The sequence below is a fragment of the Caloenas nicobarica genome, chromosome Z (genome assembly GCF_036013445.1).
Source record: "Caloenas nicobarica isolate bCalNic1 chromosome Z, bCalNic1.hap1, whole genome shotgun sequence".
Lineage (NCBI taxonomy): Eukaryota > Metazoa > Chordata > Aves > Columbiformes > Columbidae > Caloenas > Caloenas nicobarica.
In genome coordinates, this window is record NC_088284.1 from 98,713,844 (window position 1) to 98,730,269 (window position 16,426).

General features: G+C 56.8%; 1 protein-coding gene across 2 annotated transcripts in view; it reads left to right on the top strand.

Moving 5' to 3' along the window:
- IPO13 (importin 13) overlaps positions 1 to 16,426 on the top strand; it is a 36,607-nt gene that overhangs the window by 6,028 nt on the left and 14,153 nt on the right. For both annotated transcript variants that reach the window (XM_065657820.1, XM_065657821.1), the window contains exons 2-13: positions 3,547 to 4,283; positions 9,893 to 10,033; positions 10,201 to 10,342; positions 11,395 to 11,561; positions 11,984 to 12,104; positions 12,388 to 12,535; positions 12,861 to 13,042; positions 13,911 to 13,937; positions 14,682 to 14,816; positions 15,047 to 15,190; positions 15,602 to 15,682; positions 16,281 to 16,418. In XM_065657820.1, coding sequence (XP_065513892.1) covers positions 3,547 to 4,283; positions 9,893 to 10,033; positions 10,201 to 10,342; positions 11,395 to 11,561; positions 11,984 to 12,104; positions 12,388 to 12,535; positions 12,861 to 13,042; positions 13,911 to 13,937; positions 14,682 to 14,816; positions 15,047 to 15,190; positions 15,602 to 15,682; positions 16,281 to 16,418 — 2,163 coding nt within the window. The remainder of the gene's footprint in view (positions 1 to 3,546; positions 4,284 to 9,892; positions 10,034 to 10,200; positions 10,343 to 11,394; positions 11,562 to 11,983; positions 12,105 to 12,387; positions 12,536 to 12,860; positions 13,043 to 13,910; positions 13,938 to 14,681; positions 14,817 to 15,046; positions 15,191 to 15,601; positions 15,683 to 16,280; positions 16,419 to 16,426) is intronic.

The window sequence follows — 16,426 nt, forward strand, 5'->3', positions numbered from 1 at the left end:
CTGGTACCTGCTTCTGGGATGAGGATGGTGCCTTTCCTTGTTGAGGAGGAGCATGCCAGGTGTTCAGGTACCATTCTGCAGGACACAGTGCCCTGCATCCTCCTGTCCCACGCTCTCAGCAGAGGATGATACTCAGCTGATGTGTGTGGTAGGCTAGGGAAAGAGCCTAGTCTTCTCCCAGGGGTTTCATCTGCTGCTTTGAGCTGGGCTAGGATGGTTCCAGTATTGATGCCCACCCTTGGATGTCCTCTGGAAAGCTCTTACATGTCGTGTAGAGCACCAGATGCGGTGCACTGTCAGCAGTCCCGGGGCACGTGCTGTCTTGCCTCTCTACCTGGCATCCTGAACTTGGGCAGAAACAGCCGTGCTCCAGCCAGGAGCTGCCATGGCAGCTCCCTCCCAGGCAGGGTGCTCAGGGAAGCGGGGCGAGAAAGCCAGCAGCCATGTTTTTCCAGAATATTCTTCTGCCTTCCAACAGCTTGCAGCATAACTCTTCAGCATTGGCTTTGTTTCCATGCTCTAAATAACTCAGTGTAGCTGGTAGACTTTGTTGTCTCGCTGCTCAACCTCTCTCCCTGAGGTGCTGAGCAGTGGAGACTCCAGCATGTGTCCCCGGGGTCTCCACTGGAAACCTCCCCTGCGGGAGGAGCGGGGATCTGGGATTGTGTTGCTGGGTGATGGATGCCTGTCCGGAGAGCTCACTGGTGATAGCAGGCACTGCTTCAGGGTGGACAGAGTACGATGGGTGCAGGTGAGGTGCTGGAGCGGTGATGGTGGGAAAGCCATCTGTGTGGCTGGAAAGCTGACCTTGCCTGGGGAGGGGTCTCGTCACCTGGTTGCTCACCGTTCCTCTAAAGCAGTGGTGGTGACATCTCCCCAGCCTGAGCGTCGAGGGCAGCATCTACAATAATGCTCCTGCTTTGTCATCGTTACAATGCAGCAGCTAATTTTTGGCTTGGACAGCGCCAGAGTCTCTGCTGCCGGGGCTGCACGCAGGATGCTCATGCCTCAGCCTTGCGCTGAGCTCTGCCTGGTCGCTTGCTCCTCTCCCTTCAGTCAGGTCACCCCATGGAAGCGCCAGGGTCTGCTTGCTTGGAGGCGGTGGCAGGATCGGGCCTCAGCCTCTGTCTGGAGCGTGATGCTTTCCCTGCGCAGCTCCCACCGTGAGGCCATGGAGCAGCAGCCCTGGAGCCAGCGGAGGTGAGCGGCTGAGGAGCTTGTGGGCTGGAAACCCAGCGCTGGAGGCCAGGTCCATCCTCCACACATGGTGTGGTCCATGCTATACAAGCCTTGTACTGAGTTAGTGGTTAGGGCTCCTGGGGCATGTATACAGCTTGTGCCTCATAATATGTGATGCATAGTGATCCTCCCCTCAGTTTTTTAAGTGTTAGCAGGAAGACTATTCAAAATAGAAAAAATCAATTAATTAGGGAATGTGTGGGAGTGTAAATGGAGAGGCTGGGAGGAGGTGAGGAGGGTTTCCAGGCTAGGGAGCAGGCAGAGGGGATTGCTGCCAACCTTTGCACCTTGTCAGGCTGCCCAGCAAGAGGGGAAGGAGAAGAGTAGGCTATCACCGACTCTGGGAATCTCAAGTGAGATTTCTTTTGGAAAGAAAATAAGCAGCAAGCTCTGAGAGCGAATAAGAGACTGAGCCGATAATAGAGGAGACGGTTTGAGCCCCAGCCCTGCTGCAGGATGACTCAGTCTTCATGAAAGAGCAGGGGTAGGAGCCAGGTTCCTGCCCCCGGGGGTGGTTGAGCTTTTAGCACATCTGCAGCAGCTGCTGCTGGATAGTGAAGTAAATTGTTGTTTTGATGGGAAGGGATGACAGTGCTTACCTCTGCCCAGCAGCTGAGTGGTGCTTCAGACAAGAGCCTGAGCTAACCAAGAACAGAGCAAGGTTTCAGGTAGCTGCTGATAGCTCATGAGCTACCCTTGGCCAGTCTGTCAGAACAGATTTCTCTCTCCCCATGTCCTGCTTATCTAGGGTTAACCTTTTCTGTGTCAGGATACATCTTTTAGTGGGACAGATGCCTGTCCCTGTGCAGCCCGTGTTGGCTGGCTCCGTCTCCTACGACGTACTTCATAACCTCTTTCTTTCTCACAAAGAGGTTATCCTCATTTTCCCCCACTGCAAAGTCTTGAACAGAGGTGTTTCAAATGATGGCCCAGGCAATGCTGCCTCTGTAAGGTTCCTGCCATTTTGTCCTGCTCTTTGGTCTTGTTCTGGGAAGCAGCAGGAGGCACAAGCACTTGCTTGGGAAGCTTGTTCCTGTGCCCCAGGCTGCCAGCTCTGCATGTGTAAAAATAGGGTTTAAATCATCTCCTGGGTACAAGAGCCATACGAGAATTTCATAGAGTTTTCAGGGGGGAGGAGGAGGATATCTGAGAGCTGGAGCTAAGGTGGGGACACACAAAATCATCTGCACCTGCTGGAGTCATCCTCCAATTTGATGCTGGGGTGCGACGGGTGCCTGATAGCCTGACGAATACCATTGCTTTTCCTTGTCCCTGATGTGTGCAGTCAGCAATTTGTAATGAAACACGCTCTGCCAGGCAGAAAACCTTGCTGCTGGAAGATGGAGTTCAGGCAAGGGGGAGTTACTCTCCTCCTCTGTGTGCAAGGCCATCACTGGTTACCAGTTGCACCCACTCAGGATAAGTAACTAATTAATGTTGGCCTTAAGATCCATATAATATTCCTCTGCAAATAAAGCCTTGCAGCCTGCTTGAGGCTGTTCATGTGGATCTGAGATCTGCAAAGCAGTAACTAGATCTCCCAAAGCTGTTGGAGCAGGTAAGTGATGTTCTCCTTTCCATATGGGTGAGACGGAGTGAGCAGCCCTGGACTGTCCTGCGAGGTGGTGGCAGAGGCAGGGTTAGGTGCCAGGTCTCCTCACCCAGGTGTAACTGGGCATTTGGGAATGCTTCAAAAGGACTCTGTGGAGGGATTAATCCCCGAGCTTAGTGACTGTGGGTTTCCAGGGCTCTGTACAACCTGAGAGACTAAGATATCTGAAGTGGTTCTTGCGTTCCTTGGGCTCCTAGACACAAGCTTTGTGCCATATGTGCTTTCTGAGAGCTGGTGCGTCCACGGCACCTTTCTGAGAGCAGGTGCAGGTGGAAGGCAGGAGTGCTGGTGTGCCATGTCCCCTGCAGCCCTTGTGCTGCAGAGGGGTCCTGCACCCACCCCAGTGACGGCACATCAGGATGGAAGCAGGGGGGTTTGGCATGAGTGAAGGCAAGGATGGGAGATGACTAAGGAAAAGAAATTTCCAGAGTGCTGTATGAGAGGAGAGGGGAAGAACGCTTTGCAGGTCTTTACCCACTGCCAGATCGCTCTCGCTTCGCCGAGAGCCCAAGGAGGGAGGCCAGCCAACGCAGGCTGATGTGGTGAGGGGGCCTGGCTTGGTAGGGCAGTGACCGGAGGGCAGCCCAGGTGCTGGACTCTCTTGTGGTGAGCCCTCCAGGTGTGCCTTCCCCTGGTGGGACCAGCTGTGGCTGTGCTCCTCAGCTGCTCTAAGACGCTTCCCTTCTCCCTTCCAGGCTCTCCATCAGCTGTATTATGACCCAAACATCGAGAACAAGAACTTGGCTCAGAAATGGCTGATGCAGGCACAGGTGTCCCCCCAGGCATGGCACTTCAGCTGGCTGCTGCTCAACATGGACAAGGTGCCTGAGATCCAGTACTTTGGTGCCAGTGCTCTCCACATTAAAATCTCCCGTTACTGGAATGACATCCCAGCCGACCAGTACGAGAGCCTCAAGTCACAGCTATTCACCCACATCACCCGTTTCGCCAGTGGCTCCAAGATCGTGCTGACCCGGCTCTGCGTGGCGCTGGCCTCCCTGGCCCTCAGCATGATGCCGGAGGCTTGGCCCTGTGCCGTGGCAGACATGGTGCGCATGTTCCAGGCAGAGGACTCCAACGTGGATGGGCGAGCGCGGTGCCTGGCGCTGCTGGAGCTGCTGACGGTGCTGCCCGAGGAGTTTCAGACCAGCCGCCTGCCACAGTACCGCAAAGGCCAGGTCCGCAGTGTCCTGGCGCAGGAGTGCGGCTCTGTCTTCCCTTTGCTGGAGCAGCTGCTGCAGCAGCAGGACTCCCCGGGTTTCATCAAGCAGAAGGTGTTGAAGTGCTTCTCCAGCTGGGTGCAGCTGGAGATCCCGCTGATGGACTGTGAGAACCTGATCCAGGCAGCTTTCACCTCTCTGCAGGACCCAGAGCTCTTTGACACAGCAGTGGAGGCTGTTGTCAACGCCATTTCCCAGCCCGATGCCCAGAGGTAAGGGCGGCCTCTCCCATGTACTGCGGGTGGTGCTCCTGGGCATCCGCGGGGGATCTGTGAGAGAGAGGAAAAACCTAAGGCTTTTTTCTAGCTGTTGTTGGCCCTGGAGGTGATAATGACAGGGCTTGGAAGTGGGAGATGGTTCCTATGCACTCGTGGTTTCACATTGTTGGTCCTGAAAGGCTTTGCACCATGGTTGACTCGTGGCAACCACGTAGTCTTGGGCAGCTGCAGCTCATCTCCACCCTCCTCCTCTCAAGCAGGGAAGGATGCTCCCTTCTGGTTCCTTGTGTCAGCCCCTGCAGTGCCCAGCCAGGGAGCAGATGCCTGGCTCTGGCCAAGGGGAGTTCAGAGACCCTCCTCTGCCTCATGCTGCTGGTCCTGCCAAGGAGCTGATTTGATGCAGAGATAATAAAACCAGACCTGTCAGTCTTCTCCCTCCTCCTGGCTCCAACAGCTTGTGCCAGCTGAGGACTTGTCCTTTCTGTGGCCGTGGCTGCCGGTGGTGCAGCTGAGCTGGGAGCCGGGGATGGGGCAGGTCCTGCTGGGGCCGCGCTGTGGGGATCCGAGCTCGTCATCTTGGCCGCATTGCCTGAGCTGCTGTCAGCTCTTGGGACTGATGCCCGCAGAAGGGAAAGTACATTTCCTGCGGTTCCTGTGGCCACATCCCCTCCTGGCTGCTTAGCAACCTTCCCCCCAAAGAGGAGGGTTTCCTTGAAGGCTGGGCTGAGCTGCTGCCGCTGTGCATCCCTGTGCATCGTTGCGCATCATGCTGGGCCTGACCCTCTGCAGCGGTGCGGATGCTGCTGCAGTGGTGAGCTCTGGTCCTGCCCTTGGCTTCAGAGCAGGGGCAGCCAGCATGGTCCCTGGCTCTGCAATGACAAGGGGGTTGCATCTGGACTGCAAGTCCCGGTGTGCAAAGGGACCAGTCAGGATTTTGATGTGTTGCTTGGTGTGGGGAGGGGTTGCCTCATTTGCTAGCATGCAGAAGATTACCACAATCAGCTTTTCCTTGTATCTGGCAAAGGCTGTGGGCCAGCCCAAAATCTTGTTCCAGGATTGGTAAAGAAAATAGCAGGAATGGTACAGAAAATGAGAAGGTGAGAAGAGGTGACTTGCAGTTCTGAAATGCTGGACTTGCTGCCTTCCTCCTTTCTGTTTCCCTGGAGCCTCAGGAGTCCCATGGCTGTGATTCCCCAACGGCGTGCAGGAGCCTGGCCCTGCAGCACTGTTCTTCAGTTGCATTAAAAGTCCAAGCTTTCTGTTGAGTTTTCAAAGTGAGTTTTAGTGAGAAGCATGACTGACAGCAGAGTTTCCTCTCTGCTTCTGTGCTGACCCTGCCATGCAGTTTCTGGCCCCGTTCGGTCCTGCCACACTGGTAGCTCTTTTACAGCATCACTGGCACTTGCTCTCCATCCTTTTCCTTGGAGGCATTGTCAGCCATGGGAGAGCACCCTCTCTTGTCTGTAGGCGTGCAGGCAGGACCCAGGACAGGATGGGCAGGTGGCCTGAAAGGCTGCCCAGTGTGTGTGAGCCTGGTGCAGCCCCTACTCCTGGGGAGCGGGGACAGCGGTGGCATTGTCACGTGGCAACCCTGCCAAGCAGTGTGTGGTGTCAGCTGCTCCAGGGAGGAGCAGGACTGTGCTCAGTGCTGAGATCTGGGAAAGCTTCAGGAGCAGGGTAGTTCACAGAGCTGCCACTTCCCAGCCCTGGTGGACTCCTTCTTCCCCTTTGTTCCTCGTCTCCTCCATCCTGTATCCCTTCTCCCACTTTCCCTGGTGCTGTCTGTCCTGCCCCTCTGGCCTTGTTGCTCAGCCACGGCAGATCCAGCTCTTTCCCGAGCACCCAGGGAGTCTCCTGACCTTTCTGTCTCTTTTCTTGACAGTCTGGGAGATCCGTGCTGCTTTTCAGCCGTTCTCTTCCTCTGCGGTCTCTTGCCTTTGTTTCCACAGGCACCTGGCTCCCCACTGCCCTTGGCCACAGGTTCAGAGCATCCTCGGTGCTGGGCTGCTGATGTGGTCCTCTCCAGAGCTTTGTAGATCATTGTTCTGTGAGAGGGTTAGTATCAGGGCTTCCCACTTTCCACAGGTTCCCCTGAGTGTTATGAACTCTGTGTCTTTCCTCCTCACCGCCTCCCAGCTGGCTTCATTGACATTGCTGCAGAGGCGATCATGCGGGTGTGCTTCTACTGTCAGCGGAAGGCTCAGTGTCTCTTGAACTTGGCACTGGGGTTAGGTAGCCTGTGGTGGCTACCTTCTTCCCAGGTGGGCATCACCTTGCAAGGCATCCCTCATGCTGCCGCTGCTCACACTGGAAGCAGCTGACTGCCACCCATGTCCAGGTGGAGAAGGGCAGGTGGGACTTCGTGGGCAAGGATCACCCTCAAGGTGAGTTGCTCGTGCTGGCAGTTTCCATTTCCCTGCCTGCAAGCAGCAGCGGGTGGCTTTCCTGCCTCTGAGGTGTCACTAGAGGTGATGCAGCAGAGATTTGTAGCTGCGAAGCATTTGATCTCCTCACCTGCCGGGGTGTGGGAGCCCTTTGTACCTAGAGGAGGGGGTGTCCTGGGTGTTGCTGGAGTCTGGACACTGCTCCTGTTAGGATGTGGCATTCCTGAGAGGAAACCTTGGAGCCTTGGCTCTGCACACATCTCCTCTCTTGGGGGTGCTGAGAGGCTCCTGAATCGCAGGAGGGCAGGAACAGAGAGATTGTTGCATCTAATTTGCAGAGGAGGCTTGGGCTGGATTTTCCATCTCGTTTGAGGATTATCCCCTGGCTAAGCGGGCAAGAGCTCAGCGGTGCGTGCTGCAGGGGAAGAGCTGGCGTGCAGCACTTGATCACGCTCCCGCAGCCCGGCGGGTGGTGTCGGAGCAGGGAGAGAGACCTCTACATGGTGTGTGCCTGTGGTGGGAGTTATAGAGCGTGGGGCACCTCTCTAAAAGAAGCAGGGTGTTGCTGCAGTGATGGAGCTGGTGGGATTGCAGGTGTTCAGCCCATCCCTTCCTGGTCTTGGCACCTGCTGCTGAGTTCCTGAACAGGAATTTCACTAGAAGAGTTTTCCAAGAGCTTCATTAGAAACAGGTTTTTAGTACGTTGGGTATTCTCATCAGGACATGTTTCATATTTCAGATCAGGAAGGATGAGATAGTCCTGTGTGAACTGCCCGTATCTCTGCCCTGTAAGGTGTCCCCTGTACTGTGTTGTGCTCTGGGGAGGGTTGTGGGAAGAGCAGAAGGAGGTGCTGGTCCCATGGAGGGAGCTGTGGATGCTGCAGTTCATTGGGCTTTGAGAAGGGACTGGATAAAATCGTGGAAGAAAAATTTGCCCAGCTGCTAAATACCAAGATAGCAAATCTTGCTCAGGAAGGCTAACACAAGTTGCTGGAGGGAAATACATGAAGAAGCATCACCGTATGGCTGCCACATTCATAGACTCTTCCACAGGCGTTGCCAGTCATCAGCTGCTGTAGACAGGCTGCTCAGCTGGGCTGAGATGGTCTTGTCCTCTCCTGCCTGGTGCTGGGGTGGGAAGCAGGGGCTGGCAGATGTGGTGTCTGCCCCTGGGGATGAGCTCTGTGCCTGGGCAGGGCTGTGGCACCAGCTGATTGCTCGCGGATTGGAAGCAGCACCAAGCAGGTGGGTTGGCCTGGGGCTCCGTGCTCCTGGATGTGGAGGGGAGGAGCCCAGCTCTGGCTGGCTTGTCCATGGCTCTTTGGTGGCTGGTTAAAACAACTCACCTAGAGCAAGAATTGCCATCCTCACTGGGAACCCTTGTGTCTGAGTTACCCTTACATCTGCATAGGCAGTGAGCAGAGCAAGGTGGTGCTCAGGAGACATGGTTCACCCAACCTTTTCTAGAAGTTTTCACTAACATGGAGTGAGTTGCAGCAGGGAAGCAAATCCAGGTGGTTCTCTCTGTTGACTGTACAGGGTGTCCAAAGGACCAGCTGAGCTCTAAGCATCTGCACTGTGAGTATTTAAAGGTAACCAGCAGAAGCAGGATCCTTGTCATAAACTCCCGAAGTTATGAAAACATCTCTAGGGTAATGTGAACCCAGTGCTGCAGAGGAAGGATGGTTTTGCTCTGCACTGGAGCAGTGGAAGGTCCCCTGTGCCTTTTTGTCTGGAAACTGCCCCAGCTCCCTTGGGCTGACCCTGACTGCAGCATCAGTTCCTGGGGAGAAAAGCCAGTGAATTCCCAAATTCTCCTTCATTGCATTGCTCCCACACTGCCACATGCATCACTCATGGGGCATCAGAGGCCTGAAAATGGTTTACACAAAAATACCCATTGCGTCTAGGGGAGAAGGGCCAGGTGGCACATAGAGAGGACACTGGGGTGGCAACTGGGACTGGAGACACCCTGTTCCCTCTGTTTTCTCCTGCTGGCCAAGACCGAGAAGCTGCCACCACTGGTGTGGCTCTCTCCGTGCACTGGTGGCACCGATGGCCTTGTTGTCTCCTAAATCAGCCATAGCAAGAGTTGCTGGGCACCCTGCCTCTCCGGGGTGGACATGTGGCTGTCTTGATGTCAGTACTCACATCTCTTCCCTGCGGTAGGCGCAGGAGAGCTGGCGTCACGTGTGCTTCCCGCTCCGAGCATCCTTGGCCCCGCACCTGCGGGAGCGTACGGAATAGTTGCAGCTCTGGATAACACGCCTGGGCAGGCAGCGAAATGGCAGGGCTGCTCATCAGCCTCCAGCAGGGCCTCTCTCGGGGGGCCCTGGGCTGTGTTTCACCTTGGCTGCCTCCTTCTTGTTGCCCTGGTTACCATCACTTGCAGGCAGTGGCGCAGAGGGGCGGCTGATGTGTGTGATGTGATGTGGGAGAGCTGTGCTGCTGCGGCAGCCTGGTGGGGTGGGGGACCAGAGGCGTGTGCCGGGGGCCAGCATCCTCCCTGTGTAGGAGTCCCCAAGGGTGGCAGCCCACTTCATCCTGGCCAGAGAGGACAATCCACATGTGCCCGTGCTGGAGGGTTGTGTGGCTTCCCGCTGGCAGCTCTGGCTGCCTCCATGGCTGAGAAATTCAGGCTGCAAGCATGGCGAAAAGAGCCCTGGGGTCTGCCCTTGCCACCCTGCTCCCACTCGCCATCTGCGCCAACACTGCCGTGCGCAGGCACAGCTCGCTCGGAGCTGGTCACGGCAGTGACAAGTTGGTGCTGGCTGGGGGATGCTGGCAGCCCTGTGTCAGGTTCGAGTGGGCAGAGGCAGATGCCTACACTGTGGTGCAGTGGGAGATTCACACAGAGCTGATGGCTGCTGGCTCAGCCCTGCCTTTCACTTGCAGGGGCTCTGCTGCAGGAGTGCTGGGGGCTTCAGCCTTCAACCTGATGCCACAAGCTGGGGGGAGAGTCCCTGTAAGCCAGGGGTGTCAAACTCATTTTCACCCAGGGCCATGTCAGCCCTGCGACTGCCTTCAAAGGGCTGAATGTAATTTTAGGACTGTATAAATGTAAGCGGTCAAGGTGCCTGGATGCGTCCCATTGCACAAAGCAGCCTTCCAGTAGGGAAATGTGGGTGGGAGCCCTGGGAGAGCATCAGGAGGGATGAATGCCATGGCAGCTGGTGCTGGTGAGGTGATGCCTGGCCCTAATTCAGGCTGTGCTTGCAGGTACGTGAACACCCTCCTGAAGCTCATCCCCTCTGTGCTGGGGCTTCAAGAGCAGCTGCGCCAGGCGGTCCAGAGCGGGGACATGGAGACATCACACGGGATCTGCCGGATTGCTGTGGCCTTGGGGGAGAATCATTCCCGGTGAGTGCTGGGGACAGTCCCCAGGAGAGGGAATGAGCTTGAAGCAGCCCTCTGTTCCCCATGTGCTGCTTCATCAGGGCCTGTCCTGCACCCTGTGATATGTGTCAGGGCAGACGAGCCAGGATTGCCATGGTGGTGCTACCCTGACCGTGCTCTCCACTCCCTAGGGCCCTCCTGGACCAGGTGGAGCACTGGCAGAGCTTCCTGGCCCTGGTCAACATGATCATGTTCTGCACCGGCATCCCTGGGCACTACCCCGTCAATGAAACCACCAGCTCCTTGACGCTCACCTTCTGGTACACACTGCAGGTCAGTGGCCACCGTGGGGCAGTTGGCCCAGATCCTGTGCTCCAGGCAGGGCTGGGGACACTGGCGCACGGGGACTGGGTCTGGCCTGGCCACGTTTGCTCCCCAGGGACTTGCGACACCTCTGTTCCTCACCCTACACTTGCAGCTGCTGCAGGGCACATAACTCAGAAATGCTGGTCCTGTGGCTTGCTTTTTCCAACCCTTGGAAGTCTGAGCCAGCCTTTAAGGGCCTCACTAACATAACTAATTAAAACTTCATGCTAATTTTTTTTCCAGCAGCAGACCTGGTTGTTTAGCTCCTTGCTGCACAGCTGCACTGGCTGCAGGCAGGGAAGAGATTGCATGCTGGCTTACTGCGGGCTAGCCCCTGCGCCGGGCTGGTGGCCGTCGTCTCTCAGAGGAGGAAAGAGAGAGCTGGGGGCTGCCCATTGTGGGGTCCCGCTCCCAGGGCCACTGTTCCCTGTTTGAACAGAGCAGCTCTGCCACATCATGCTCTATTTTTAGCCCCATTCACCCCGCCCCAGCTCCATCCCTCTGCAGTCTGATGCAGTGTGGCTGAGCGTGGGCAGGGAGGGGGCCGTGTCGGCGCTGTGCTGGCAGCTCCTCTGCTGCGTGGGGCCGAGCCTCCCACCTCCGCTCACTGCTTCTCCGGGTGGGTCTGAGGAGGTGGATGCAGGTAGGAGAGCTCTGTGCTCCCCAGACATCCATCTCAGTCTGCCTTACAGGGGTCTGAGGCGTACATGCTCCCGATGCAGGGGTGCTCCCGAGGCGAGGACATGGCAGGCAGTGCTACCCTGCTGTAGCCATGCTGTCCTCAAACACCCCAGGGTCTGCCTGGCTACGGGCGTTTCTGACATCTCACCATCTGATAATGCTGCTGCTGCAGAAGTGCTCAGCATCAGGTGGACTTTGAGGAGCTGGAAATGCAACCTCTGAAGCATGACAGGTTCTACCAGCTTGGGGAGATGCCCCTGCACTCCCATCCAATGGGCATGCTGGCTCCATTTTTTTTTCCTCTGCAAGACCTGATGTATTCTTCCTCCTGCTGCCAGGATGACATCCTCTCCTTCGAGCCGGACAAGCAGGCAGTGTACCAGCAGGTCTACAGGCCTGTCTACTTCCAGCTGGTGGACGTGCTGCTGCACAAAGCCCAGTTCCCCTCTGACGAGGAGTATGGCTTCTGGTCTTCAGATGAGAAGGAGCAATTTCGGATATACAGGTACAGCTGGGGCCTGCCTTTCCCCGGGTAGCAGGACTGGGTCACGTTGCTCCCTGCATGGATGTGACTTTGGGCTCAGAGGTGGGTTTGCTTGTCAGACCAGCAAGGACACAGGCAACAGTTTGCCTTCCTGGAGCCAGAGCACCATGGGGAGGCCAAAGTGGGGATACAGAGGAGATTCCCTTCACCAAGAGTTGTTTTGGCTGTGGTGGCTGTAAAGAAATGAGCTGGTGTTTTGGGGTGGCACCAGTTGCCCTGCCTGGGGAGCCTGGGGAGTGTTCCGCACTGTGCTGGGGCAGTGTGTTTGTGCAGACAGTGCCTCCGCCCTGCCTGTCAGTGGGAATGCAAGTAATGTGTCTGCATGTGGAGCGCTTTGCAGGGGATGGAGACAGCATTTGGAGACCCATGCATGTTCTGTCTAGGGTGGACATCTCTGACACACTGATGTATGTGTATGAGATGCTGGGCGCTGAGCTCCTGAGCAGCCTCTATGACAAATTGGGACGTCTCCTGACCAACACGGAGCAGCCGTCCACATGGCAGGTGAGCAAGGGGGGACCTGAGTGGCAGGCTTATGGCCACCTGTCCTTGCCATGGGGCACTGATGGCAAAGGGATGTGATAGTGGCAAGGAGTGTGAACACTTTGCTGGCACACGTGCAGGTTCTCTGGGAGGAGGAACAGGTCTTATTCTGCTTCCCTGTCCTCAGTGCTGCCCAGGGACCAGCCTTCTCAGCCAGTGTGAGGGAGCTGGGCTAGTGCCTGGGGCTGGGGTGGGCATTGGGAGTCAGCGTGCGGCTCTGACGGTGCCATTCCCACCCTGGCAGCACACGGAGGCCTTGCTCTACGGCTTCCAGTCCATCGCTGAGACCATCGACGTGAACTACTCTGACGTGGTGCCAGGGCTGATCGGCCTCATTCCCCGGATCAGCATCAGTAACGTGCAGCTTGCTGACACCGTGATGTTCACTATTGGTGAGGCCTTTCGTAGAATTATAGAATGTCCTGGGTTGGAAGGGACCCACAAGGATTATCGAGTCCAACTCATGTCCCTGCATAGGACAACCCCAAAATTCACATCATGTGTCTGAGGGCGTTGTCTAGTTGCTTCTTGAATATTGTAATTCCTGAGGCTGTGACACTTTGCTCACACGCAGGCTGGGCTGGGGAGGGGGAGCCCCTCTTGAGGCTGCTCCTGCTCAGCAATAACAGCGGTGAAAATCAAAGCTGAGCATCCCAGGACGTGGGGGGCAAGAACCCGTGGCACAGTCCTGTGGTCTGATCCCATCTGTGTGCACAGGGGCCCTGTCGGAGTGGCTGGCTGATCACCCTGTCATGATTAACAACGTGCTGCCACTGGTGCTCCAAGCCTTGGGCAACCCCGAGCTCTCCATCTCCAGTGTCTCCACCCTGAAGAAGATCTGCCGGGAGTGCAAGTACGACCTGCCACCCTATGCTGCCAACATCGTTGCCGTGTCACAGGTAGGAGCTGAATGCAGATGGATGTGTGGCGGCAAGCTGGGATGTGCTCTGTGCAGACCCTTTTCTCCAAGTGGATCAGAGCAGGGGGACACAAAGCAGCAGCTCAGTGCATCTTGCTTGGTGTGAGGGACTTGTCCATCCTGTTCCTAGGCCAGTAGACCCAGGTGGCAGGCCCTGTGTTGTCCTGTGAGTGCAGAAATGGTAGCACTGGCAGACACGACTGCCAGAGGGTCCACTGGGGTTGCACTTGGGCATCCATCCTTTCCCTGGGGTTTTGTTTGCCTTGCTGGGAGCGGCATCCTGCCAGCTTTGCACCCACCAGGCAGCTGGTGCCGCTGCTGAGCATCTTGGGGGGCCTGCTGGTGTTCAAGCCTCTCCGTGGAGACTGAGCTGGTCCTTGCAGTGCTGGGGCAGGTTGTCCTGTGGCTCTCAAGGTTTGGGGCAGAGGGGACTCGGAGTTCCAAGGCACTAAGAGGAGGGCATGGAAGCAGAGAGGGGCTGATGGAGGGCGTGAGCCTCTGCTCTTGCAGCCTAGGAGAGATGGTCCCTGGGGTAAGGAAGCCCTGGCTGAGGTTGGCTCCTCAAGCTGTCCTGCTGCAGAGCTCCTCTGAGCCAGGAGCACCCCTCACTGAGTGGCTGAGGGGTCTGTCTGAGGGAAGAGCTTATCAGGGCACAAGGATTTTGTTCCCTGCCTGTGGTGGATTGTGGGGAGGCTGTGCAGGGCTGTGTCCTGCTTGTCTGTGCCTCCACTGGTGTCACTTGTCTTGACCTCCTGCATCAGTCCTGCCTTTGGGAAGGGAAGAGTCTTTCTGCAGCACTCACCTTCTCCTCTCTCTCTCCCCTCTCTCTCTCCCCTTTGCTTTGGCAGGAGGTGTTGATGAAGCAGATTCACAAGGTAAGAGGGGCTGGCTTACACCTCTGGCTGGTTTTGCTTGCCCCCCCATACCCCGTAGTTGTGCTCAGCTGAAGACACGAGGGGTGCCATGGCAGGCTGGGATGTCCCCAAAGGAGAGCTCAGGGCTGCAGGCATCGTGTGGGGCCAGGAGTACCTGCTGGCTACTTCTCACCATGCTGCTGGGCTCCCACCGCATGTGGGCTGGTGTCATGCTGGGGGCTATGTCCCTGTAAGAGAGGGAAGCCCCCAGGGAGACCTAAGTGTAGCAGTTCCCAGTGCCTCCAAGCCCAAGGATGCTGAGATGGCAGGCATGTCTTCAAGAGGAAAAAGGAAGGAGATAAGTGTGGGGACAGAGCCCAGGCTGTGCCTGTGACCAGGATGGGGTGGGACGTTTGACCCCACAAGGCTGAGACAGTGCTGTGCAAAGGATGGTGTACCGAGGTGGGGTGAGCGGTGCCGGCATAGAGATCTCTGGGCACCAACTGGTCTTTCTTTGGCAAGTTGCTGGGAAGAGGCCATGTGCTGGTGGCAGAGCAGCTGTTCCCTGGGTTCTGCTGTTCTGGTAGGGACCTGCCCCCTCTCCTGTGGCGAGATGTACAGAGTGTCCCAGATAGAGCAGCTGCAGCACAGCAGGGTCCTGGCTTTGCTGGCCAGGCCCCTGGCAGCTGTCTTGGCTAATACGTGTATGGTAAGGGCTTCAGGCTGGGCAGTGACCTGCCCTGTTGTGTCTCCTCTCTGTCCCAGACGAGCCAGTGCATGTGGCTGATGCAGGCTCTTGGTTTCCTGCTCTCTGCGCTACAAGTGGAGGAGATCCTGAAAAACCTGCACTCCCTGATCACCCCCTACATCCAGCAGCTGGAAAAGCTGGCTGATGAAACGGTGAGTGCCCTCGTGCTACCTCCATCCAGAAGTGGCTTCTTCCACTGGCCACATCCCTGGGGATGGTGTGTTGAAGCAGCACTCTTGCACATGGGCTCAAGAGAGACTGCGGTGCAGGGAACCCCTCTCTGGCACGTTGTCTTTACAGTCCTGGCTCCTCAGTATCCCAAAGGTATGACTGTGACAGCAGTGTGGTCCATGTCACACTGTGGGTTTATTTTCCCTGGCAGCCCAATCCCTCCAACAAGCTGGCCATCATCCACATCCTGGGCCTGCTCTCCAACCTCTTCACCACCCTAGACATCAGCCACCATGATGATGACCACGAAAGCACCGAGGTCAAGAAACTGCCAGTGCAGCAAGGACCCAACCCAGTGAGTAAAGTGGTGGCTTGATGCTCTTTGCCACAGCCTGGCCAAAGCCCTGCTGTGAACTGCTGGTGCCAGAAGAGGGGGATTAATCGGTAATGCAGCATGTACCATGAAGAGGGTAGTGCTGATGCATTCCAGCTAAAACGTGTCCTTCAGCTCGTCCCACCACTCCTGAGGTGGGCACAGGTGACCTGCAGGGTCACTCTTGGCCGGGTGCCGCTCTGGAGGACAGCCCAGGCGCTGCCTGCCAGGTTGGAGCTGTGCCAGCCTGCTTCAGCGGGAAGAAAGCTGCTCAGCTTCAGAGGGGGAGGAGGCAGAGGTGCCTGTGAAAGTTTGAGTCCAGGCCATGCTTAGCCTTGAATCCCCCTGATGCTGTGGAGGACAATTCTCTTCAGACCCTCTTGTTCCTTACAGGTGGTGGTGGTTCTGCAGCAAGTCTTCCAGCTCATACAGAAGGTCCTCAGCAAGTGGCTGAATGATGCCCAGGTGGTGGAGGTAACCAGGCTCCCCCCGAGTACTGCCTGCAGCTCTGCCTGTCCCTGCTGACCTGAACTGGGGACAGCAAAGGACAGACTCTGCCTGAAGCCCTATAAGAAGGGTTTCTTACTGGGTTGCCTGGACCGGTGCTGCTTGCCGTCACCAGCAGCGTCCAGCCGTTCTTGTCTGTCTAGTGCCTCCATCAGCTCTGCTCCTCTCCAGTTACAGAGGCCCTGCCATCAGCGGGGAGATGCGAGATGGGGGTCTACCAAACCTGTGCTCCCTAAGGGGAGACCTCTGCTCTGACCTGGACCTTTGTCATGTGGTGTTTCTCCAGTTTGCTCAGTCCAGTAATGCCCAGGTGCAGCGTCCCACCACTCACTCTTTCCCCTGGCCCTCTGGGAGCCTTTCTGCTGCAGGGAGGTGTTTCCCAGTGTCTGGGAGCATCCTATACTGCAGAGCAGGGTGCCAGTACCAGAGCAGGTCCGAGCCCTCTGCCTGGCTGGTCCCCATCCCCATTGCCAGCTCTTCCCTCCCTTGGGACCCGTCTTTCAAGTCCTGCCCCCCAAGGAGAGGTCTCCTGATGCCCATTGCTCACACTGTCCTTCTCTTGCAGTCTGTCTGTGCCATCTTTGAGAAATCTGTGAAGACCCTCCTGGATGATTTTGCCCCCATGGTGCCTCAGCTGTGTGAGATGCTGGGGCAGATGTACAGCACCATTCCCCAGGCCTCTGCCATTGACCTCACCCGGCAGGTATGGAG